This window comes from Pectinophora gossypiella, chromosome 27 (assembly GCF_024362695.1).
Source record: "Pectinophora gossypiella chromosome 27, ilPecGoss1.1, whole genome shotgun sequence".
In the NCBI taxonomy this organism is placed as follows: domain Eukaryota; kingdom Metazoa; phylum Arthropoda; class Insecta; order Lepidoptera; family Gelechiidae; genus Pectinophora; species Pectinophora gossypiella.
In genome coordinates, this window is record NC_065430.1 from 4921700 (window position 1) to 4947331 (window position 25632).

The following is a 25632-nucleotide window of genomic DNA, read 5'->3' on the forward strand; positions in this document are numbered from 1 at the left end:
AGGTAAGCTAACTTTCTAGATCTAAATAATTTCTTGAAGCGTGAAGTTAATTTTAATGAAAAAAAATTTTTTAGGTTTTTTTTTTGTTTTGTTATTTGCGTAAATTGCTAAAACTATATCCTATAAATAAAGATTCGCTGCCAAAAGACCGCCTTTTGTACTAAATAGTGGTCTGTAATTGTTTATGTAACGTGTTTCTCTTGCGTGGAATACTTTCGTATTGCACTATACAGTTTTGGTTTCAGGAATTAAATAATACAACAACTCATTTCATTTATACATACTATATTTATTTAAAGGCAACACCGTATTGAAAACAAAACTAAAATAATACACAAGAAACATAAGTACTTTAGAAAATATAATTAAAATTATAATCATTTACTGGCCCCTATTCAGGAATAAAAAAACACCTAATTTTATTTTAAATTATTAAACTTACCTGTCCTTTTCTTATCCGCCGAAATGGAAAGGGACAGATGATTGACAACTGTTAGTTTTAACTCGGGCGAATCAAATATGTATCTCGCTGGCATGCAAACCGTTTGACGTTGTTAACATAATTCTGTCGGGTTATTGGCCCAAATAAAATTTTGGGAGAGCTTTTTAAATTTCTACCTAAAATTGACGTGTGTTCCATAAATTTTATGCCTGTCGATTACCCGTCCCTTGTCGGCAGATAAGAAAATGACAGGAATAATTTAAAATAAAATAATTGGACGGTGTGTACTGAAATCAGCGCCAATATCGTCACAAAGCAATACTATCGACTAATGCAAGAACTATAAACACATATCCACCCACCTAAAAGAATACACTCCACTCCAATCTCATCAGTCATCCCGTTATCATGGCACTTGCAACAGTGTCGAAATATCGGGAGTCTCATATCCCTGATTTAAACGCGGTAAGAACCCGTCATTATGTGTTTTAATTACCTGTGGGTAGTATTTCAAGTAGGTGCTATCGATACTATCAATGGTTTCAATAGTTCTGAACTCATATGTAGTTCTATTAGGGTACGTTACTAGCAAAAAAGTAATTATGAAATAAAATAATGATAATCAAGCGATGAACGAAAATAAACATGGAAGCATTCTTGTGGTTCAAAAATGACGCAACCAAAATCGTACCGCGGAGGGCGGAAATTCAAAATGATACCTTCATACCTGGCGTTTATTGCTGTGTTATAAAGGTATAAAGCGGCGCGCGCCTTTTGTCACTTACCGGTATGTAAACTTATTTACTAAACGGCGTAAGTGGCTAAGCACAGACAAATAGCGACATAAAATGAATAACATTAACATGTTTTCTTCTTTGGATTACCAACCCCATCAACCGTGGTGTCAGGGTTACTATTGAGCCGGCTCCATGACATGGCTCATGTAACGACTACTTACTTACATCAGTAAGTAACTGGGACCAACAGCTTAACGTGGCTTTTGAAGCACGGATCATCTTACTTTCGGACAATCAGGTGTGATGTCCTAACCAAACTAGGGATCACAAAGTAATTTTTGTGATATGTCCTCACCGGGATTTGAACCCGGGTGAGCTCAAAGCTCAAACCAATGGACCACGAAGGCCGTTATGGTATTTTTTATTATTGCAGTGTACGGCTATTTTGCTACTGCGTGTGAATGTGTTTGGTTTTGCGTGAGTTTTGGCGTCAATAATCAACTGCAGCTAGTATAAAGAGACTGCTTCCATGTTTATTTCCGTTTTTAGTATCCAAATCTAATAGAAAGAATAACATCTCAAAATCATTGTAAATTACTAATAGACTGAATTGCGAGTTTTTTAAGACAAACTGTCTTCCTATGCAACTGCATGCTATTTCTCGCACTAAACTGTTTGTTGCAAATATCACACGGAAACATCTGCTTGTTCTCGCTATGAATCTTCTTGTGTCTATTCAAATATGCAACAGAATCAAACGACCTAACACAAATGTCGCAGTAAAACTTTTTAACACCCCTCCATCTCTCTTCATCCTGCGGATGAAACGCCTTCATGTGACGAATCAAAGAACTTTTCTGCGACAATTGTTTCTTGCAAGCGGGACACGAGTACTTCTTCTTATCACTATGTGTCCACATGTGGCCGATCAATCGTTTCTTGAGAGGAAACGACTTTGAACAAATGTCACATTGAAATACTCTATCAGGGAGACATTTAACGGGTGTGTGCGCTTCAACTGGTAGCATTTCCGGATGATACCTCTTCACATGACGAACTAAGCTAGCGCTCAGCTCAAACTGTTTTCTGCAAACCTTACACTGGGGCCGTACCCCTGCACGCCTCAAAACGTGCTCTTCCAATTTGGACTTCTTCTCAAACTGCAACCCGCAACAATCACAAGTGTAACACTCATCTGGGTGATACAGTCTATAGTGTTTGAAGTACGCCTTTTTAGTGTCGAATTTCTCGCCGCATTCTTGACAGCAGTGAAGTTTCTTGGGAATCCCGTGTACCTCCTCATTGTGTTTTTCTAAAACCTCATGAGATATGACACTGATGCCGCAGGTGACACAAACGACGTAATTCCCTCTGCATGACTTCACGTGATCCAGCTTAACTATAGCGTTAGGGAACTCTTGGTTGCATTTACTACACATATACTTCCCCGAATGTCTGAAAAGGACATGGCGCTTCAGCTGGGTGTTGTCCAAAAAACATTTGCCGCAGACGTCACACGTATATTTATAATTATGTGAATTCATGTGCCGATTCAGCGTCGCCAATGTTGGAAACTTTTTGCCGCATAAAACGCAAGCCAATCTTCCCTTGACCAACTTGTACGGTTGCATAGCAACGTCATGGGTCAAATCTATGTTTGGACAGTCATGATTTATTTTAATGTGTTTAGCAGCTTCCTCGATAGTTTCAAATGGTTCGGAGCATATTCTGCACTTCAGATTTGTACAGTCAACTTTCATTAACTGTCTAGTTCTGCAGTGAGCATAGGCGACGGAAACATTGGCGTCCGGATGCTCGGTGTCTATATGCCTCCTGTACTCGTCGGGATCCTCATGCTGTTCTAAGCAGTAGATGCATACCATCACACCATTCCACAGTCTGAAGGGGTACACGGTGGAATATTGTAAAACGGCCTTTGCGTTTTGCCTCGGTATATATTTGCGTAAACGATTCTGTATTTTCTGATTTCCGAGGACTTCTTCACCTAGAAAAAGAAAAAAAAACTCAAATGACTCCCGATCCTTCCTGGCATTAACTTTGCACGCGTAATGAATACGAGTAGTTTAAATGTTCCAAGACAGCGGCACATTATTCTTAAAGTGGGTTTCGTGGAACCTTCCGTAGAAGTTAGTAGGGTTTATATTTATGTGACATGGACGGTAAACAGGCCGGCGGGCCACCTGATGGAAAGTGGTCACCGCCGCCTATACATTTGCACCACCCGGGATATTTCCAGGGTTCCTCAAAATTGTAATAGTATTCTTGTTTTAAGCGTTTTTGCATTGTTATTTTAATATTTTTTGTCTTTTTATTATATTTATGATTTGTATTTATGTGTCTCATCTCAGGCCTTTACATCTTTATCAGATGATTCAAACAGCGTTTCTGTGGCAGCTTTTAAAATGGCTGTAAAGTCCAATAACATTGAAATAAATTAGGCTACAGTATTTTTATCAGTAGTTGTATGTATCGAAGAATGTAGTGCAATAATGTTGTTAAATAATACAACTTTTTATACAGTAAACATTTATTTAAAACTTAATAAGTACACCTCTTAACTAACGTCTACAATTGCAGATAGTAGAATTTTTAACAGGCCATTTCCAATGGTCATTTTACATTTAACAAAAGTATTACGAATAGATGTTAAACATGATAGTAAAGTCAACAATTCATTGGCAAAGATGAGTAGCAATAATTAAAAGGACATCGCTCAAAAAGAACTCAGAAACAATGTTAATCGGTCAACCTGAAAGTAGTGCCAATTGTTATTCTTGTAATCCTTTTATCCTCTGAACATCGCGAGTGGAAATCTGTTATTCGTCTACATCCCAACAGAGGATAAAAGGATTAGTGCCAATTAATGAATCATAATATGTTATTATATCAGTGCCAATAACACTAATTGAATCCATGGGGTTTCAACTCATTACAACTCATCCATTGGCTGTAAAGAACAGGAGGGTTAAAAAAGCCACATCGAAGCAATTCATCTAACAAAGCAATATTGCAATTTGACATTTGTGCATATAAAATTAAGTGCGCAGTGCAATCAACTGTCAAATAGCAATATTGCTATCTTAGTTAAATTTCTTCGATGTGACCATTTTAACCCCACCTGTGACAGAACTGTGGAGATTGACTGGGCAAAATACCGTGGATGCTGATATCCGCACACAGTACAATTACTTCCTAACCACTGACAACGAACAGTCTACAAATGAAAACTTCTGTTAGACCTTGAAATCCATTCTCTTAATCAATCCTTTTGCCAATCTATTCTACTCTGATTTTGTGGAGCCTAATCTCACCAAACTCCTTACATCATAAACGAAACCCAATCTTGACGTTGGTTAGAATTTTATTGAATATTTAATTTTGTTTAATGTTTAATTTTGGCATGATGTTTTAAAGAAAGGCTAGGCAAGAGAACTCTAAACCGGCGAACATGTATGAAGTCTTTGATGAGAGTGGAAGAATTGAAAGTGGTATGTCAGGATCGTACTAGGTGGAATTCCTTAGTCACTGCCTACCTTAACGGGAAATACGCGTGATCATACATATATGGGTGAATATCAAATTGTGCCAAGTTTGGTGGCGAACTTTCATATTATGTATATCTAGCAACGAGGTAACTTGTTCCTCGTAGCTAGAACTATCCTTTTTCATGTCGGAACCCAATTTTTCACGAAAACATAATATGAAAGTTCGCCACCAAACATGGCACATTTTGATATTCACCCATATACATGTATTTAATGTAATAAAAAAATATATGAGAAAAGGCCAATATGGAAATCTATAAGTCAATTTCTGGATGGTGCGCTTTCATATGAGTCTTCCAGCTGACTTTCTGGTTAAACTGCTTATCGCAAGCCACGCATTTCCACTTCTTCACAGCTCTGTGTATCCACATGTGCTGATCCAAGGTGGATTTCCTGGGAAAGGCTTTAAAGCAAACGGAACATTCGAATTCCTTCTCGCCGGTATGCGAAACCATGTGGCGTTTGAGTTTGTACTCTGTGACAAACTTGCGCCCGCAACACGAGCATTGGAAATGATCGTTCGTGTGACTGATTTTGAAATGGACTCGCCCAGCCTCTGCGTTTTCGAATACCTGTCCACATTCTGGACAAGGATATTTCTTCTTCGGCGCAGAGTGACTCTCAGTCAAATGTGTCTGTTTCAAGGTCCAAGTCGCGAAGCGCTCCCCGCATGTATTGCAAACGTGCTGACAACATTTCTTTGAGCTTTCCATATGCCTCCTTAACTCCTCACTGGAGCTACAAGGTGTTCGACATTTCCGACAAAATCGTTTGTCGTCACCGTCGGAAATATGAGAAAACATTATGTGGTGATTCAAGCCTGCGGACGTGGAATATGATTTTCCGCAAGAGTCGCACGTGAACTTAACAAAATGCTTAGCCGTATGCCGACTCAGGGAACGCAAATTGTTGAATTTCGTGTCGCACATTGCACATACCCACTTGTCCCTCTCAATGGTATACGGTTGTATACCCAAATCGAATTCGAAATTTATTTTCTGATCGTGAACACTGTTTAAATGCTGTGCGATCTCCTCTAAAGATTTTGAACGTTCCTGGCATAGCCTACAACGGAGATCAGTTACATCGGCTTTGATATAGCCTTCGTGGATGTGGGCGAATGCGATATAGATTTTAAAAGTCGTGTGCTCATCGTCCATGTGTTTTCTGAAGACGCTAGGGTCCTCAAACCGATCGTTGCAGTATACGCAAACGGCAAAGCCCTCCGGCAGCCTGAACGGATACGCGGTGGCGTGTTCAAGTATGAGCTGGGCGTTCCGCCGCGCCATCCTCATCTCATAGTTTTCTAAAACAAAAGAAAGACCGTATGTCATTCATTTGACTTTTCTAAAACTCTTCCAGTTATTCCAAATCTACTCATTCCAGCCAATCTTACACGCATATCATGGCATATCCCTCGTGGTCATAGATCATTCCGGGTTGAATCGTACGATTATTTGAAACGTAAACTTAACGCCTATTAAAAAGAGTTACTTACTCACAAAATAAAATTATTATATTGAAAACCGTTACTTCATTAACCCGATACATAATTTTAAATTTATCTATCGATTTATTTTCTTGTTAAGAATCCTTTTTTAAAACTAGGAATGGATATTTAAAATTATTTTTCTTTCCTTCATCGAAGTCCACTACCACATCAGGATGATGAGACCTCATATGAGTCTTCCAACTCACTCGTTGATTGAACACTTTATTGCAAGTTGAGCACCCGAACCGTTTAAACTCATTGTGAATCCACATGTGTTGTTTCAAATTCTTTATTCTAGCGAACGATTTTGAACAAACCGTACAAGGATATAGTTTTTCTTTTGTATGGACCACTCTATGGTCTTCCAACCCTCGTTTAGAATCGAATTTTAAGCCACAACAGGAACACATGAAGTTGTCCTCAGTATGAACTAATCTGAAATGGGAGCTGTATTTTTTTCTATCTAAGAACACTTCAGAACATTCCGGACAAGGGTACGACTTCTTAGGGGCCCCATGGACTTCAGCTAAATGTATCTGCTTTATCGTCCAGCTTACAAATCTCTCGCCACAAACACCACACACGTGTGGCCAGCATTTTGGCGTTTCGGACAAATGTTGCCGTTTTTCCTCGAGGGTACTAAAAGTAGTTTTACATTTCCTGCAAATCCTGCTACCTGAAGAATGCGAAAACCTAACATGGCTATTCAAAGAAGTAACAGTAGGGTACGACTTGCCGCAATTTTCGCAAGTGTACTTAAGGAAGTGCTTCTGCGTGTGGCGACTAAGCTGACGGATAGAAATTGATTTCATGTTGCACATAGAGCATTGCAGCTTATCTTTATAAATGACGAACGGTTGCAATCCTAATTCCTGATTCAGATCCAACTTTTTCCGATGCTCGTAGAACAAATGGTTAGCGACAGCATTTAAGTCGTCGAAACGACGAACGCACAAGCGACAGCGCAGATCGGTACAATCGACTTTTATGTAGCCCTCACTGAGGTGGTGGAAGGCAACGCGCACTTTGAAAGTTTGGTGTTCAGTGTCCATGTGCTCCCTATACTTGGAGGGATCGTCATAGCTGTCGCAGCAATACACGCAAACCATGGATTCCTCAGGAAGCCTGAACGGGTACGCCGTGGAATATTGCACGATAATCTCGGCGTTGCGTCTCGCGGTGTAATTCGCATCACATTCTAGAACAAAAAGAAATGCCCTTGGTCATTGTACCGTACGTGATAAGAGCAGTAGTTTTTAAGGTTAAAGTTAAAATTATATTTACATGTGTGCGATTATTATTTACTGAAGAAATGAGTAAGATTTCAAGTGATATTAATTGTATCCAGTAGTCATCAAATAGTAAACTTTGAAACAACGTATTTACCTCACTTTTAATAAACTAGTAATCATAAATAGGGTAAAGGCATACACAGACGACGAGGCGGGACGGGCCAGACAATTTCGCCGCAAACGATAGAGCAAAGGCAACGCACACAGCGATCTAAAAGACCGCGCCACCCCGTCGTTTACACAGGCCCAATGATATTTTATCACGGAGGAACGATTACAGAATTTTTAGTTACAGATAAGTTGAGCGCCTCTGTTGTATTTATTTATTCTAGAAAGATAACGCGTGCTCATCAGGGGCTTACACTCCCCTAGCATGTGGAGGAGAGTTGAATCTGCTCAACTTGAAGTCCTTCAGCTCTGAGTTGATCATGTGTCTGTTTAAGTAACAAAGTCCAATTCAGGCTCTCTCCAAGATGAGCAAGTTTTTCGTGCGCATTCCTATTTGTTATAGAACGATGTCATAGGGTTTGAAAGTTCTTTGCAATAATTTAGGCCTGGAGTTTTTGTCCAGGCCTCTTGTGAAGCGCACTGTGAACGCAATAAATTATACGATTGTAGTTCTCGTGGTCATGTGAGCCATTCTTTTAGGTATTCCACAGAACGATTTGGAACCGAACTGTAGTCCCTTAACTCCAACTCGGGAAAACTCGCCTGCCCTCTTCTTGCCATCAACAACGTCCGAGTGACACTGTTTACCCGATCCAAATCGTTTAAATTGTTCACACGGTTCTCTACTTTATTTTTACTTTACTTTTATATTTTTACGAGTAAATTCCGAGCTTGTTAAGAATTATTTTTTAAACCTAGCAACGGATATTTAAAATTATTTTTCTTCCAATCATCGAAGTCCACAACCACATCCGGATGATGAGATCTCATATGGGTCCTCCAACTCACTCGTTGGTTGAACACTTTATTGCAAGTTGAGCAACCGAACCGTTTAACCTCTTTGTGAATCCACATGTGTTGATTTAAATTCCTTCTTGTACCAAACGATTTCGAGCAAACCGTACAAGGAAACAGTTTTTCTTTTGTATGAACCACTTTATGGTCTTCTAGCCCTCGTTTAGAATCAAATTTCAAGTCACAATAAGAACACATGAAGCTGTCCTCAGTGTGAACTAATTTAAAATGGGACCTGTATTTTTTTCTATCTAAGAACACCTCGGAACATTCCGGGCAAGGAAATGTCTTCTTAGGTGCCCCATGGACTTCAGCTATATGCATCTGCTTTATCGTCCAGCTCACAAATCTCTTATAGCAAACGCCACACACGTATGGCCAGCATTTCGGCGTTTCGATCAAATGTTGGCGTTTTTCCTCGAGGGTACTGAAAGTAGTTTTACATTTCCTGCAAATCCTGCTACCTGAAGAATGCGAAAGCCTAACGTGGCTATTCAAAGAAGTAACAGTAGGGTACGACTTGCCGCAACTTTCGCAAGTGTATTTAAGGAAGTGCTTCTGCGTGTGGCGACTAAGCTGACGGATAGAAATTGATTTCGTCTTGCACATAGCGCACTGCAACTTATCTTTATAAATGACGAACGGTTGTAGTCCTAGTTCCTGGTTTAGATCCAACTTTTTCTGATGATCGTAGAACAAATGGTTAGCGACAGCATTTAAGTCGTCGAAACGACGAACGCACAAGCGACAGCGCAGATCGGTACAATCGACTTTTATGTAGCCCTCACTGAGGTGGTGGAAGGCAATGCGGACATTTACAGTTTTGTGTTCAGTGTCCATGTGCTCCCTATACTTAGAGGGATCGTCATAGCTGTCGCAGCAATACACGCAAACCATGGATTCCTCAGGAAGCCTGAACGGGTATGCCGTGGAATATTCCACGATAATCTTGGCGTTGCGTCTCGCGGTGTAATTCGCATCACATTCTAGAACAAAAAGAAATGTTCTTGGTCATTGTACCGTCTGTACCTGTAGAGTTAAAGTTTTTTTAAGTTTTCAAATTATATGTTTCCAGCAGTCATCAAATATTTACTTTTGAAAGCAAAGTATTTAAGAGGGGTTTTAATAATAAATAGGATAAGATATTTTATCGCGGAGTAATGATTACATAAGCGGTAATAAATTCAAGCTTATAATTAAATTCAGAAACATTTGTAAATGTTTACGTTGAATTCTGATTCCTATGATTTGTAGCTCCGTCGGGCGTCCAGCTCGATACGGACGGGAATGTTTATTTATATGACAGGACATATTCCTCATTTACAAGAATGAACAGTTTTAAAGTGGTAGCTGTATTTTTTGCTGGTCGCAAAGACTTCCGAACATTCTGAGCACGGATATGTCTTCGGTGGAGCTCCGTGGACTTTCACCATATGATCCTGCTTGGTCCTCCACGTAAGGAACCTCTTTGCGCACTCGCCACATAAATACGGCCAGCACTTCACAGTGTCAGTGACATGCGCCTTCAATTCCGCGTGAGTACCGAACCTCTTCCGACACTTCCGGCAAATCCTATCGGTCCCCGAGTGCAGAAACCTCACGTGATTCTTTAAAGACGTATTGGTCGAGAACGTTTTCCCACAATGTTCGCATGTCTGCTTCACGAAATGGGTTTGCGTGTGCCGGCTTAACTGGCGCAGGGAAATCGACTTGAAGTCGCAAAACGAGCAGTGTAGTCTGTCTTTGTAGATGACAAAAGGCTGCAACCCCAAATCTTGGTTTAGGTCTAATTGCATCTTGTGATCGCGAAAGAGATGCTGGGCGACAGCCTCTAGGTTCGCAAACGGTTGCGTACAGATGCGGCATCGCAAATCCGTACAGTCCACTTTGACGTAACCATCTGTCACGTGAGCAAAAGCAATGCGAAGCTTAAACGTTTTATGCTCAGCTTTCATATGATCCCGAAATTGCGAAGGGTCGTCATATTTCCCGCAACAATACACGCAAACCATAGACTTTTCTGGAAGCCTGAAGGGATACGCAGTAGAATATTGCACTATTAACTGGGCGTTCTGTCTTGCGGTGACTTGCACATCGCTTTCTAGAACAAAAAGAAATGCGCAAGTCAGTTACCGTTACCGCATCACGATTGTATGTTTTACAGTATATTTTGACTTAGCTAAGTAAGAAAACGAAATTTAGAAGGATCCATGCAATTTACATGAGTTTAATTATAGAAATACATAACTATAGTTTTGTAGGCAACGACTTATTTTTAGCCAAATCTGGAAATTTTGAATTTTTCGTCACAAAAATTTGTGAAATTTTGCGTTTTGTGCCTTCCGCAAAATTATATTATTGTCTTTACGTCATTCTGAGGAATAGCCCAGTCAGAGAGTCTACACATTTCTATGTGAGAGAACGTGGAAGTATGTGAGTGACGAAACTGAAACGTGACGAAATATATTTATCGTCACAATTTTTGTCAATTTCGTCCACTTGGGCTAACCACCTATCACGTTGGTCTAACAGAAAGCTCGGTGACGTGAGTACTTAATTCATCTTGCGATGGATTTATCTCTGACTACCCCAATTGGGATATAGTCGTGAGCTTACCTATATAATATTATGTTGTCGGCCACTGGACGACCACCAGTTAATGATTGAAGGCATTTAAACAGGTATTTATTACTCCGGAAAAGTAGAAAAGAACTTATTAAAGAAAACTACACACCTCATTAAAGAACTTTATTGCTGACCTATATTATCTTCTAGTGCATACAGAAACGTTCTCAAAAACCTAAAATTGTGTACATCTTGAGACTTTCTATAGAGCGATATTACATCGTAGGACACTTGTACATTTTCGTTATTTGTAGGGTCATATTTTGTTTTGTTTGTCATAATGTTGCGAGAACACTAACAACAAACCAAGGTTTTATGGCAGACAGAATATTTCCATTCAAATTATGGTCATAGTGCAGGTATAATAAGGTCCATTTTTGTAAACTCTGCCGGCACTAATTCTGTATGTGGTTGGTTGTCAATAGCTCCGTACAAGTGAGTTCGATCGATCGTTACGAAATCCTTTCGAAGGTCGTCTTCCTAATTACGTACGAACGGTCATTACGATCAATCTCAAACGACGGATCAGAGGGGTTCAAAAACCAACATCAAAGAAATTCATCTAAAAAGCAATATTACAATTTGTCATTTGCGCATATAAAAATAAGTACGCAATGTCAATAAAGCCAAAAGCAATATTTCTGAACTGAACTGTACAGTTATGGAGCTCTGTGAATAATTGTTTTATGAACTCCATAAACTTACTCATAAAACAATTATTCTTATAATATCCAACCACGTTCCTGTACAATTCTGTTATAACTTACAGTTCAAATTCTGGTGGTGGTGGTTCCATAAGGTTCATCATATCCATCTTTGGACTTCGTATCAACAGTGGCTGCAAGTTGTCTTTGATTACTTGTGGCTCTGCCCACCCCATTAGGGATTACGGGCGTGAGTTTATGTATGTATGTATGTATGTTCAAATTCTGGATGATGTTTTTTAACATGACCCACCATCTTTGTTCTCGCTACGAACAGCTTATTGCAAACGGGACACGGTGTTTTTTTGCTGTCATCGTGAACGATTAGATGGCTTTTATGAGTACTAGCAGAGTTGAAGCTTTTATTACAGATTTGACACGTATAAGGCTTTAAGCCTAAGTGTTTATTCAAATGTTTTTTCAAATGTTGCCCGGTACCAAATCTTCGGCCGCAATGCTCACACTTGTAATCATCAGTATGAGCTGCTTTGAAGTGTTCGAATAGCTTCATCCTTGTGTCAAATATTTGCTTACATTCCACACATTCACGTATGATCTTATCATGGCCGTGAACGTCTTCGAAATGTTTCTGTCTGGTTTCATGTCTTGTAAACCCTATCTTACAAGTTTTACACTTGTAAGGTTTGCAATATTCTGTCGTCCTTACATGCTCCGCCTTTTCTTCGGCTGAAGGAAAGCTTGTTTTACAGAGTTTGCAAAAGTATTTTGCCTGTATCAGACAATGCTCCGCGTGAGTATTTAGCCCATGAGGCGTCTCGAAACGCCTGCCACAGGTGTCACAGACATGTCTGTAGAAATGTGTCCCCGTATGCCGTGATAAAGAAATTACCGTTTTGAAGATCTTATTACAGACAATACAAGTATTATGATCTTTATCCAGTCTCAGCGGAACCAATGCTATGCCTTGACTGATATCGATTTTATAATCATGTTTATCATTCAGATGTTCAGCGAAAGATTCCAGGGAAAGAAATATGTCTTTCTTAGGACAACCCCTGCATTTTAGGTCAGTAATATCAACTCTGGTTTGGACTGTCTTTTTTATTATGGACGACTTGTTAACGCCAGGATGTCGAGAGGCTACGTGAGTTCTGAACTCGCAGGGGTCGTTGAAGTCAAGCTTGCAGAAGTAGCAGCGTAACGTATTGAGTCTGATGTGGACTGGGTACGCTGTGGAGGTTTCCAGTACGATCGCGGCGTTGCAGTAGGCAGCCTCCAGATCCCCTCGAATGAATATAACTAAAACAAAAAATACTTCAGTAGATCTAAAATCTTATCAATTAAAGCGATTGCCATCGAGGCATATATGGGGGTTACAAAAGTGGCGTCATGGTCGAATTAGCGCAAACTGAACGCTAAAGACGAGAGGTGCGACAGTGAATTGCTTGTTTCACACGGGATAAATCCCCATCCCGCTGCCGTCAAGAACGGTTCCACGGGAACTGGTACATTTGATCTAGTCGCACATTTACCGCTTTCGCTGTCGCCCCGCTGATCAACGATTAATTATGCCGTGAATGGATCTTTTAAAACAAGGCAAGTGTCTGTTTCCCTATTATATTATACCACGACGACGTTCCAGTCAAAATCAATCCAGTCTAATTCTGTTATAACCTACAGCTCAAATGCTGGATGATGTTTTTTAACATGACCCACCATCTTTGCTCTCGCTACGAACAGCTTATTGCAAACGGGACATGGTGTTTTTTTGCTGTCATCGTGAACGATTAGATGGCTTCTATGAGTACTAGCAGAGTCGAAGCTTTTATTACAGATTTGACACGTAAAAGGCTTTAGGGCTAAGTGTTTATTCAAATGTTCTTTCAAATGATGCCCGTTACCGAATCTTCGGCCGCAATGCTCACACTTGTAATCATCAGTATGGGCCGCTTTGAAATGTTGGAACAGCTTCATCCTTGTGTCAAATGTTTGCTTACATTCCACACATTCACGTATGATCTTATCATGGCCGTGAACATCTTCGAAATGTTTCTGTCGGGCTTCATGTCTTGTAAACCCTATCTTACAAGTTTTACACTTGTAAGGTTTGCAATATTCTGTCGCCCTTACATGCTCCGCCTTTTCTTCAGCTGAAGGAAAGCTTGTTTTACAGAGTCTGCAAAAGTATTTTGCCTGTATAACACAATGCTCCGCGTGAGCATTTAGCCCATGAGGCGTCTCGAAACGCCTGCCACACGTGTCACAAACATGTCTATAGAAATGCGTCCCCGTATGACGTGATAAAGAAATTACCGTTTTGAAGATCTTATTACAGACAATACAAGTATTATGATCTTTATCCAGTCTCAGCGGAACCAATGCTATTCCTTGACTGATATCAATTTTATAATCATGTTTATCATTCAGATGTTCAGCGAAAGATTCCAGGGAAAGAAATATGTCTTTCTTAGGACAACCCCTGCATTTCAGGTCGGTAATATCAACTCGGGTTTGGAATGTCTTTTTTATTATGGACGACTTGTTAACGCCGGGATGTCGAGAGGCGACGTGAGTTCTGAACTCGCGCGGGTCGTTGAAGTCAAGCTTGCAGAAGTAGCACCGTAATGAATTGAGTCGGATATGGACTGGGTACGCTGTGGAGGTTTCCAGTACGATCGCGGCGTTGCAGGAGGCAGCATCCAGATCCCCTCGAATGAATATAACTAAAACAAAAAATACTTCAGTAGATCCAAAATCATCGAGGCATAAATATGGGGATTAGAAAAGTGCTAAAATGGCAGAGAAAGCGCCAACTGAACGCTAAAGACGAACGGTGCGACAGTGAATTGCTTGTTTCACATCCCGCTGCCGTCAAGAACGGTTCCACAAGAACTGGTACATTTCATCTACTCGCATATTCACCGCTTTCGCTGTCGCCCCGCTGATCAACGATTGATTACACCGTGCATGGATCTTTTAAAACAAGGCAACTGTCTATTTCCCTATACAATTATTATAATCATTATATATCATAAACAAAGACGTTCCAGTCAAAATCAATCCAGTCCAATTCTGTTATAACTTACAGCTCAAATGCTGGATGATGTTTTTTAACATGACCCACCATCTTTGCTCTCGCTACGAACAGCTTATTGCAAACGGGACACGGTGTTTTTTTGCTGTCATCGTGAACGATTAGATGGCTTCTATGAGTACTAGCAGAGTCGAAGCTTTTATTACAGATTTGACACGTAAAAGGCTTTAGGGCTAAGTGTTTATTCAAATGTTCTTTCAAATGATGCCCGTTACCGAATCTTCGGCCGCAATACTCACACTTGTAATCATCAGTATGAGCCGCTTTGAAATGTTGGAACAGCTTCATTCTTGTGTCAAATGTTTGCTTACATTCCACACATTCACGTATGATCTTATCATGGCCGTGAACATCTTCGAAATGTTTCTGTCGGGCTTCATGTCTTGTAAACCCTATCTTACAAGGTTTACATTTGTAAGGTTTACAAAATTCTGTCGTCCTTACATGCTCCGCCTTTTCTTCAGCTGAAGGAAAGCTTGTTTTACAGAGTCTACAAAAGTATTTTGCCTGTATCACACAATGCTCCGCGTGAGCTTTTAGACCATGAAACGTCTCGAAAGGTCTGCCACATGTATCACAGACATGCCTGAGGAAATGTGTCCCCGTATGACGTGATAAAGAAATAACCGTTTTGAAAATCTTATTACAAACAACACAAGTATTATGATCTTTATCCAATCGCAGCGGAACCAATGCTATGCCTTGACTGATATCGATTTTATAATCATGTTTATCATTCAGATGTTCAGCGAAAGATTCCAGGGAAAGAAATATGTCTTTCTTAGGGCAACCCCTGCATTTCAGGTCGGTAATATCAACTCGGGTTTGGAATTTTTTTTTAATTATGGACGACTTGTTAACTGCGGGATGTTGGGAGGCTACGTGAGTTCTGAACTCGCGGGGGTCGTTGAAGTCAAGCTTGCAGAAGTAGCAGCGTAATGAATTGAGTCTGATATGGACTGGGTACGCTGTGGAGGTTTCCAGTACGATCGCGGCGTTGCAGGAGGCAGCATCCAGATCCCCTCGAATGAATATAACTAAAACAAAAAATACTTCAGTAGATCTAAAATCTTATCTATTAAAGCGCACCATATATGGGGATTGGAAAAGTACCGCCACGGCCGCAAGAGCGCAAACTGGCTGCCAAAGACGAACGATGCGACAGCGAATTGCTTATTTCACGTGGATTAAGTAAGGAATCCTGCTGCCGTCGAGAACGGTTCCATAACTTGACGTGATCGCACATTCACTTTTCGCTGTCACTCCGCTGATCGTGAAGTCTAGTTTGCGGCCTAAGTGACATCTAAATAGATATCTTCTCAAACTTACACAAATGTAAAAGTTCCATAAAGTAACAGAAATTACAAAGGTCGCCACACAGACAGTAACTACTAACTAACTAACAAAAAAAGAGAGCTCAACAAGAGAAGTTCTTAAAATGTTAAACCTGCTAGAATAATGTTCTGACTCGCTCAAAATCAACCCGACAAGATTGTATCGCAAACAAAACAATCGTTTTTACTGTAATTGTGAAATATTACGAGATTTTTAGGCCAAGGTGTATGTAAAATAAATAATTGGATGTGCCGCTTGAAATTGTTAGCGATAAATTTACCCTAACATAAGCTCACGATATCCTAAAAGGATAGTCAAAGGTACACCCATCGCAAGATAGACTAACTACCCACACCTCACCGAACTTTCTGTTACACCAACGTGATAGGTGGTGAGCCGTATCGCTGTCTGTAATGGTCGCGCCAGCTGTGAAACTACACATAAGACAAATTAAATTTACCCTGTCTAAGATTTAATCGCCGTGGGTTGTTGATGGTTGTAGAATACACTCTTCATATAAGTAACGTATCTCTGGATGATGCTTTTTGACATGAGCCACCATATTTCTTTTCGCTACGAATTGCTTGTTGCAAGCCGAACACGATAGCCTTTGTCTGTCATCGTGTATAGTCCGATGCTTTTTAAGAGTAGAATTACTGTTGAAGCTGCTATTACAAAGGGTACACACAAACGGTTTTTGGGGTAAGTGCGTATTCAAATGTTGTTTGAAATCATACCCGTTGCCAAACTTTTTCCCGCATTGTTCGCATTTGTAATCGTCAGTGTGAGCTGCTTTGAAGTGTCGGTATAGCTGCATCCGAGTCTCAAACGTTTTCTTACACTCTACGCAAACGCGCACAGTTTTCTCCTGGCCATGGACATCTTCCAAATGTTTATGAAGCTGTTCATATAATGTAAAAAAGAGTGAGATATTATTGTTTAAATCTGGCGTTAAAAGGTACTCAATTCCTCCAATAACTCTAAGCGGGTCTCCTCTTCAAGTTGTTCAGCAATTTAAATATTTGGGTCACTGGGTCACGGATACTTTAAAGGACGATGTGGACTTGGATAGGGAACGCAGAGCACTGTCTATCAGGGGTAATATGCTAGCACGTAGGTTTGCACGATGTTCTTACGAGGTGAAGGTTACCCTGTTCAAAAGCTATTGCCAGAGTTTATACACGTGCAACCTTTGGAGCAATTACACCAAAAAGACCTTCAGTGCTCTGCGCGTTCAATATAATAACGCCTTCAGGGGGTTGTTGGGGCTGCCCTGGCGCTGCAGTGCCTCGGGGATGTTCGCCTCCTGGAGCACTGATGGCTTCCAGGCTGTTCTACGCAAGCGTGTGGCTTCTCTGTGGGAGCGAGTGCGGGGCAGCAGCAACAGTCTCCTGAAGGTGGTCTCACAAAGGATGGACAGTCCCATCCTCACTCACTGGATGTACATGCATGTGACATCCAATGAAAATTATAAATTTTACTAACTTAGATATAATCTTCTATTACTAACAAAATATGGATAAATATCTGAAATAAATATTTCATTCATTCATTCATTCATATGTCAGAAAGCCTATTTTACAAGATTTACACTTGTAAGGTTTGCAAAATTCTGTCGTTCTTACGTGCTCCGCCTTTTCTTCCGCTGAAGAAAAGTCCGTTTTACAGTTTCTGCAAAAGTGTTGCGAGTGACAAGAGCGAGCGTGAATTTTGAGGGAACCAGGCGTCTCTAAACGCTTGCCACAAGTGTGACAAACATGCCTATAGAAGTGTTTCCCAGTGTGACGTGATAAAGATACGACGCTTTTGAAGATTTTATCGCAAACAACGCAAGCATGACGATTATTATCGAGTCTCAGTGGAACCAACGCTATGCCCTGACTGACGTCGATTTTAAAGTCGTGTTTATCAATAAGATGCTCGGCGAAAGTATCCAAAGAAGGAAATATTTCATCCTTAGGACATTCAGTACATTTCAAATTGGTAATATCGATCCGAGTTTGTGTCTTTTTAGAAATTATGTACGACTTCTCAACAACAGGATGTTCCGAGTCTACGTGAGTTCTGAACTCGTGGGGATCGTTGAAGGCAAGCGTGCAGAAGTAGCAGCGCAAGTAATCTGAGCTGACATGGACTGGATATGCTGTGGAGCATTCCAATATGAGCGCAGCATTCCGGCAGGCAGCATCCAGACCCCCTCGAATGATTACATCTAGAAAAGAAAATACTTCACTCGGTATTTCAATCTACTATCGAAACGTCGTCATGTCGAATGGTGATTTAATAAACACTCACATCGCTCTATCTCGATCCGAGAGTAGTAAGGCGAATCGATAGTAAGTCTTCGGTCGTGTATTAATTAGTGCGCGCTCTTGACTATGGTGCAGTCAAATATACAACGCAAATAAGAAATGATCTCAACTGCTAATTCGTGTGATTTACATTTACTTTACCTACCATTGGTAAAAATCAGTGGTCGTGTGTTAGGGGATCTGGAAATCACTGCCTAAAATGTTTAGTATTTTTAGGGTTGCAATAAAATGCCAAAGGTATAATGTAAAACGAAAACATTTATTTTACAGACAATAAAATTTAGAAGTTATTTACGGTTCATACAGAGTAATTTTTTTAGTCTGGAAACATTAAAACATATGTCCACGACTATATCCCAATTGGTGTGTAGTCTAGAGTATATCCATTGCCAGATGAATTGAATGCCCACGCCACACCGAGCTTTCTGTGAGACCAACGTGATAGATGGCTTGAAACACTATTTCAATATTTAATCTGTTTCGGTTCGGGAAATCCATCGGCATATTATATCAGGATGGTATTTCCGGACGCGGAGTTTGAGCGTGAGCCTCACGGCAAAAGATTTGGTGCATGCCGGTTTTATTTAAATTCAGTTCCTGTAAGAATCTTTTCATCTAAGAATATCAGGGTGGTATTTATTAACGTGATGCTTAAGTCTGGACCTAGCAGCGAAAGATTTGGTGCATGTCGGACACGCGTGTTTCAAGCTTTCGTCGTGTAAGGCACGGTGCCTCTGAAGCGTCCGAGAGTCAATAAACGTTTTATCACAAACCTCACAACGATACCGCCTTTCAAATGTATGCACTCTAGCTATGTGATCCTTAAGTTCTCTATTGTACGCGAACTTGGTCTCGCAATGATTACATTTAAAATCATCCGTGTGATTCTTTTTGAAATGTAAATATCTATTGATTCTTTTCTCGAAAACCTCTCCACATTCAGGACACGCGTATGTTGTTTTAGGTTTGCCGTGAACTTTTACTAAATGCTCCTGCTGAGACTCAACGGATAGGAAACGCTCCTTACACGCCTTCACTGAACATTTGAAACTGCGACACATTTTACTGGATTTTAAATGTGCCTTCTTTGCTTTCATATCCGGGAAGGATTCCAGACATTTCTGACAGACGAATTTGCTTGACGAGTGCGTCACAGTAATGTGTTTCCTTAAGCCTTTGAGCGTCTCGAAGTTGCCACCGCATTTATAGCAAATGTTTCTAAAGAAATGTGCACCAGCGTGTCTGGACAGTTGGTGTAACGTAGAGAATGCTTTAAGGCATGTGACGCATCGAAAACTGCCTTTCTCCAGCCTGATCGGAACCAATCCTAAGCTCTGGGTTAGATCAATTTCGTGTTCGTGCACTTTAATTAGATGCTTCGCTAAATCATCTAGAGAAGAAAAGATATCAGCGCAGTCATTCTTTTTGCAGCGAAGATTTGTGATGTCCACACGCCTCATAGAATCATTGGGATGTTTCAGACAAAGGGTCCTATTAACATCAGAGTGATCTGTGTCCATATGTTCTCTGAAGACAGTGGGATCGTGGAATTCGCTAACACAGAAGCAACAGCGGAAAGCCTTCCTGCTCGGTTGGAATGGGTAGGCCGTGGAATGCCTCAATATCGCAAGGGCATTCTTCCTGGCAGCGTCGTCCGGTACCGGATCTATGAGTAGAAAAAAAATGGCTGTAGTACTCAACCGTGCCTCTTGCTATGAACCCGAAAGAATGATACAAGAAAATAATGTTACCAAGTCCGGCGCCTCACAACGATACAAAGTTAATTAATAATAACCTAATTTTAGTTTTGATTAAAATCCGCCGTCGTTTATTTTTAATAAGCGCAAAAAAGGGATAGAGCTATGATTAGTTCTGTCAAATTAAATTGGTGGTTGCCCAAATCGGACCACTGTCAGTGTTATGGTGATATAGGAGCGTAACAACGCGTAATGCATCTTTCTTTCTACTTTTCTAACAAACAGAACAAGTTAGCCTTGAAAGTTTACAACAGAATGCTTACTAACCTGAATGTCAAAGAAATTAGTCAGATTGGCAGTCGCTTCTGTAAATACCGGACCTGTCAACAGGTCCTGCAGGTTAGGTAAGCGAAATGAAGTGGACCTGGTCAAGTAGACGACATGAAGTGTCAATTAAAATATTGTCTTTAATTCCAGGTAAACTTTTCTTAACTAAATTTTTTAATTATTTAAAACTTTTTTAATTCAGTTACTGTAAGAATCTTTGCAAAATAAGTATCCGTTAAATAACTATGACCATTTAGGCTTCTACGATCGAAAAAAATAGAAAATAAATGCTGATTTAAATTCATAGTTTAATTCCGTTAAATATCCACACATATTTTCAATATACCTACTTACTTTACTAATAAATACAATCCGCCTTACTAATAAAAATATACAATTGTGTTTGAAGTTATTGACAGCCAAGAAAAATGAATCCAATACAGAAAGGTATTAATAAACTAATCTCAGCTGACACTGCCCTCAAGATCATGCTCAAGTCCATGTTTTTATATAAGAACTGTCACATTGACATGATCCTGAGGGCAGTCTCAAAGCTGAGATTAGTTTATTAATACCACCCTATGCATCAATTCAATTCAATTTTTGAAGTATGGCTTCTGTCATCTTACCTATGCATCAAAGAATTCGATTGAACTTTGCTTGGCTGTCAAATACTAATACAAACGTTGGCCACTTGTTTATTTTTCATTGTTAAAGCGGAATATGATGTTACAATATTGCATACCGGTTAAGGAACTTGCTTATGCGATATTGTGTTGATTCCAGTAAACACCATCTAATTTTAAGTTGTACCTGTCATTTTCTTGACAGCCGAAAAAGAATCAGACGGGCAATCAAAAAATTATGAAACACACGTAAATTTTAAGACAGTTTAAACAATCCTCTCACAATTTTATACATCCAACGGGTTGCATATGAGAGAGATGCCTATTTGATTCGCCCGGGTTATTCATTCATTTTAAGATTAACAGTTGTTAATATACGTCCCTTTCCTTTTCGGCGGCTTTTTTGAGGATAAGAAAATGACAGGAACAACTTCAAATAAAATTATTTTATAAGAATTTATGTGCTAATAAGTTTCGTCCAGACAAAGATACAAACATCGAAATAAGAACATACTACATTTCTTTATTCTCTAAAGACCCTAATCATCTATCAGTATCATTTGTAATGACTGACTTTTTAGGCTACGTTCCCCAACAACAATATAGATGGCGCTGTACAGAGTTGCCTTCGTTTAACCTTCTAATTTCATGGATAACAGATATAATATGCAACATTATTCTTTGTTTTTTGGATATAAAGACCCTTGTTATTACACCCAGGCACAACACGTTTCCCATCCATTTGTATTCTGATTATAATAAAGAGTACCAATATAGGTAGCGATATAATTCTATTCCATATTTGATCCAAATATCACAACAATGATTTTTCTATATGCCTGTGCTATTACATTACATTTTTAGATAATTGTGCCCGAGCAATGGGAAAACAGGTATTATCACGTTTAAATTCGTACAGCGCCATCTAATTTTTTTTAGTGGAACGCAGCCTGGAAAGGCCCTCATTATTTGTGTTGTGGCTACATTTGATTGTGTTAAATCGATTATCCGTTTCGAACCTTGCACCTCACAAGTCTATAATAATCTATGTATTTGAGAGCAATTGGGCTTTAATCTTTCTGGTGTACGTTTATTTTTCTTGCGTCTGTGTATTTGATATACACAATGAAGATTTGCTTGCCTACATATTACAATATCTAAACCAGGTAAAATCATGTTCACTCTTATACACTCGGGCATTTACAAATTGTGTCTCTTTAAGTGCCTTTTGAGGCGATAAGTGGAAAGAAACTTCATGCCACAGTGCTTACACACCACGCAGTCATTCGAATGCTGCAGCTTAAAGTGCTCGTAATACGCGCTGGAGATTGTGAAGGTTATGTTACAGTCTGCGCATCTCAGACTCTTGTTCTCATGGCCGTGTGCTGTCTCCATGTGTTTCTTCCGAGTCTTCCAGTCTAAGAACCTTTCCGCGCATTTTGGACAGCAATACGGCATACAGGACTTCTCTGTTCTCCTATGACGTTCCTTCGCTTCCATAGTGGGGAACGTTTTGGCGCACCTCTTGCAGGAGACTTGGTACTCCTGGTGCTTGGTTCGAACGTGACGCAGGAGTCCTGTAGTGGCCACGTAGCTACTGCCGCAAACGTGGCAGACGTAGCTCAGGAAATGCGTCACCGTGTGCCTGTTCAGGTGGAACAGCGACGGGAAGTTCTTCCCGCAGACGGCGCAGTTGTAAACATCCTTCTGCAGCACGTAAGGCATCACCCCCAATTTGCCGTCAAAGTTGATTCGTTTCTCGTGCACTGTCTTCAGATGTTCGGCTATCGTTTCGAGATCTTTATGCTGTTCTGAGCATAATCTGCAGCGCAAGCTGGAGCAGTCCGCTTTAATGAACTCTGATTTCGGAAGGCTGTGGAACGCAACTTTGATGCTGAAGCTGGCGTGTTCTTCGTCCATGTGGCGTCTGAAGAGTGCCGGGTCGTCGTATAGCTCGTGGCAGTAAACGCACAATATACACTTATCGTTGACGCGAAAGGGATACGCTGTTGAGTACCGAATCAACGTTTCTGCGTTCGTCCGAGCCGAGTCGGTACATTCGTCCGCTAAAAAAGAAAAAGGTCCGGTTGTAGGAGTTGCGAGACCAACTTACAGTTTAAATTATTGCATCTATTTCGTTACAAGAGATCCGAGATGAGAGCATAAAGGATAGGTCAGTTTTAAGCATAACATAATTCATATTAAACGGTTAAAGTAAACCCTTGTAGATAGCGCAATTAACATACTTCAGGGTACTATTATAAGATACGGATCCGAATGAACGAAACCATGAAATAATAATAGTACTCTTGGATATGCACCGTCTTGACAAAGGCAAAGTTTTTGACATTCAAAATAAGGTCAAATCCGCATTCGAAATTGTATATTAGAATGGAGATACGACAAAATCTTTTGAGAATCAAAAATCTTCAAATAAATTTGATGAGATCACATTGTCACCCCAGAATTAGTGGTTATATTATTATGAATTGGTTAAGTATGAAAGGTCCTAAATTAATACAGACATCTACAGAATAGATTCGACTATAATAAATTCGGAATGTGCTTAAGAATTCCTTGGGTGTTGGGGCGGTGAAATTTTATTTAACAAATAAAACAGCAGCGTCATGTTCTTGTGTTGTATTGAGAGAAGAAAGAGCTGGAGCTCCGCGAACGAATGTAGTAAGTGTTTCCATATTTAAAAATCTTAAATATATTTGTATGTTTTCAATATTGGCTTGTTTGTAATACATATTATTTTCCAGAGCCAAACACCGTGTTAAATCTATTGATTTTTACCCGACTGCGGCGTTGCAAAAACGAGGTTTATGTGTTTGATTGCTATGTATGCATGTACGTCTATTCGCACCTAACTTCTAAACCACCTGTCAGAATTTAACAGATGCTGTGTTACTAGAAGCGTCTTGATTATCCAGTGGTTATAGGCTATGTTACGTCACGCTAAATTCAATGTGGCGGCCTCTCGAGGACGTAAACTGATGAAGAAACTCTGTCCTTAAGAGTTTGCTTGCATTTCCGATCTTGTCATTTAGTCGGCTTTCCTATTCGCATTACGCCCTGTAAATCTGTGCTGTAGAGATGATTCTTAAGTTAAGGCTTAGGGATCCTTATTAACTTCTAACGCCATGATATCGCAAATGCTACCATGGAGATATCCTTGGACCAAAGTTTGCAGTAAGCACTTCACTTCATTCGGTAGTGAGTAACCATGGCAATCACCCGTGACGTCTAGACTGTCGGGCAGGTAGGTGTAATAAGCCCTTATACGGTGTCATAACCTCGAGGTAATGTTACTTTCAATACATTCTATCAACGCGTTTACGCCTGTAATATAATATTTATGATTCGATTTTGATTCATTCCGTTATGATACTGCATAGCCGCTTGGTAGCAATAGCAAATCTCCTCGCTTACTGATGTTTAGCGCGAATGCTCGCGGTAAGTATACACTTCCAAGAATACAGTTAAAAATGCCGATAATAATATAACTATTCATTATCATTGTTTGAGGTTTATGTAGTTATAATCGTAATTAAAACACATTGTGCAGAGTTCTTACCGCGTTAAAACAGCGATGTGAGACTTCCGATACTTCAACACTGTTCACTGATAGCACTTGCGACAGTGACTCGTGGCACTTGCAACAGTGACTCGTGGCACTTGCAACAGTAACTCGTAGCACTTGCAACAGTGACATATGGCACTTGCAACAGTGACTCGTGGCTCTTGTAACAGTGACTCGTGGCTCTTGTAACAGTGACTCGTGGCACTTGCAACAGTGACTCGTGGCTCTTGTAACAGTGACTCGTGGCACTTGCAACAGTGACTCAGTACTTGCAACAGTCTTGAAATATCAGAAGTCTCATATCCCTGATTTAACGCAGAAAGAACCTGGTATTACGTGTTTTAACCGTTCTTTGTATTGGAGACCATGGTACAACAAAACAAGGTATACTCAAAAGTGACAGTTAACATTTCAAGGTTAGCCGCGCTGACGTCATCTCACCCTCCGTTGCCATTTCGTAAAAAATTACTTGGGTACCCATGACTTATGTTTTTAATTTACATTGCAAGGCAATTTTGAACTTTTAGCAAAAGTTAGTCAGTAATTCGCTTAATTATCAATAATAAAATTTAAGTACTTGGAATGTTGCAGATACCAATTGAATGGTAACACTCATGTAACACTTACGTCATCAAACTGCTAGCAATGGCGGCTTTTTATAGGATTGAGCATAACTTGTTTTGCTATACCTTGACGGAGACAAGATTAAAGGTCAAATATTTAAAGATGTTTTCAAGTAAAGTGCATCAGGGAGCACCACCCATATTGCAATAGTTTTAATAGTTTCAGAAGTTTAGAAGATAAGTCAGAGGTTAAACTTTATGGTCAATTCTTATCGTTTTTAAAAACTAACATTCGAATTGTAAAACTTGA

The 25632-nt window shown here is 40.0% G+C and overlaps 1 protein-coding gene across 24 annotated transcripts in view; it reads right to left on the minus strand.

The window, feature by feature from the left end:
• LOC126378844 (zinc finger protein 260-like) overlaps positions 1–25632 on the minus strand; it is a 78157-nt gene that overhangs the window by 37087 nt on the left and 15438 nt on the right. The window contains exons 5-7 of one of the 24 annotated variants that reach the window (XM_050027305.1): positions 14273–14505; positions 12038–12848; positions 11228–11885 (exon numbers count right to left, since the gene is read on the minus strand). The exons of 13 other annotated variants lie outside the window; for them this stretch is intronic. In XM_050027305.1, the coding sequence (XP_049883262.1) occupies positions 11881–11885; positions 12038–12848; positions 14273–14505 (1049 nt within the window). In that variant the 3' untranslated portion in view covers positions 11228–11880. 10 more of the 24 variants (XM_050027304.1, XM_050027296.1, XM_050027303.1 and 7 more) reach the window with 10 other exon arrangements.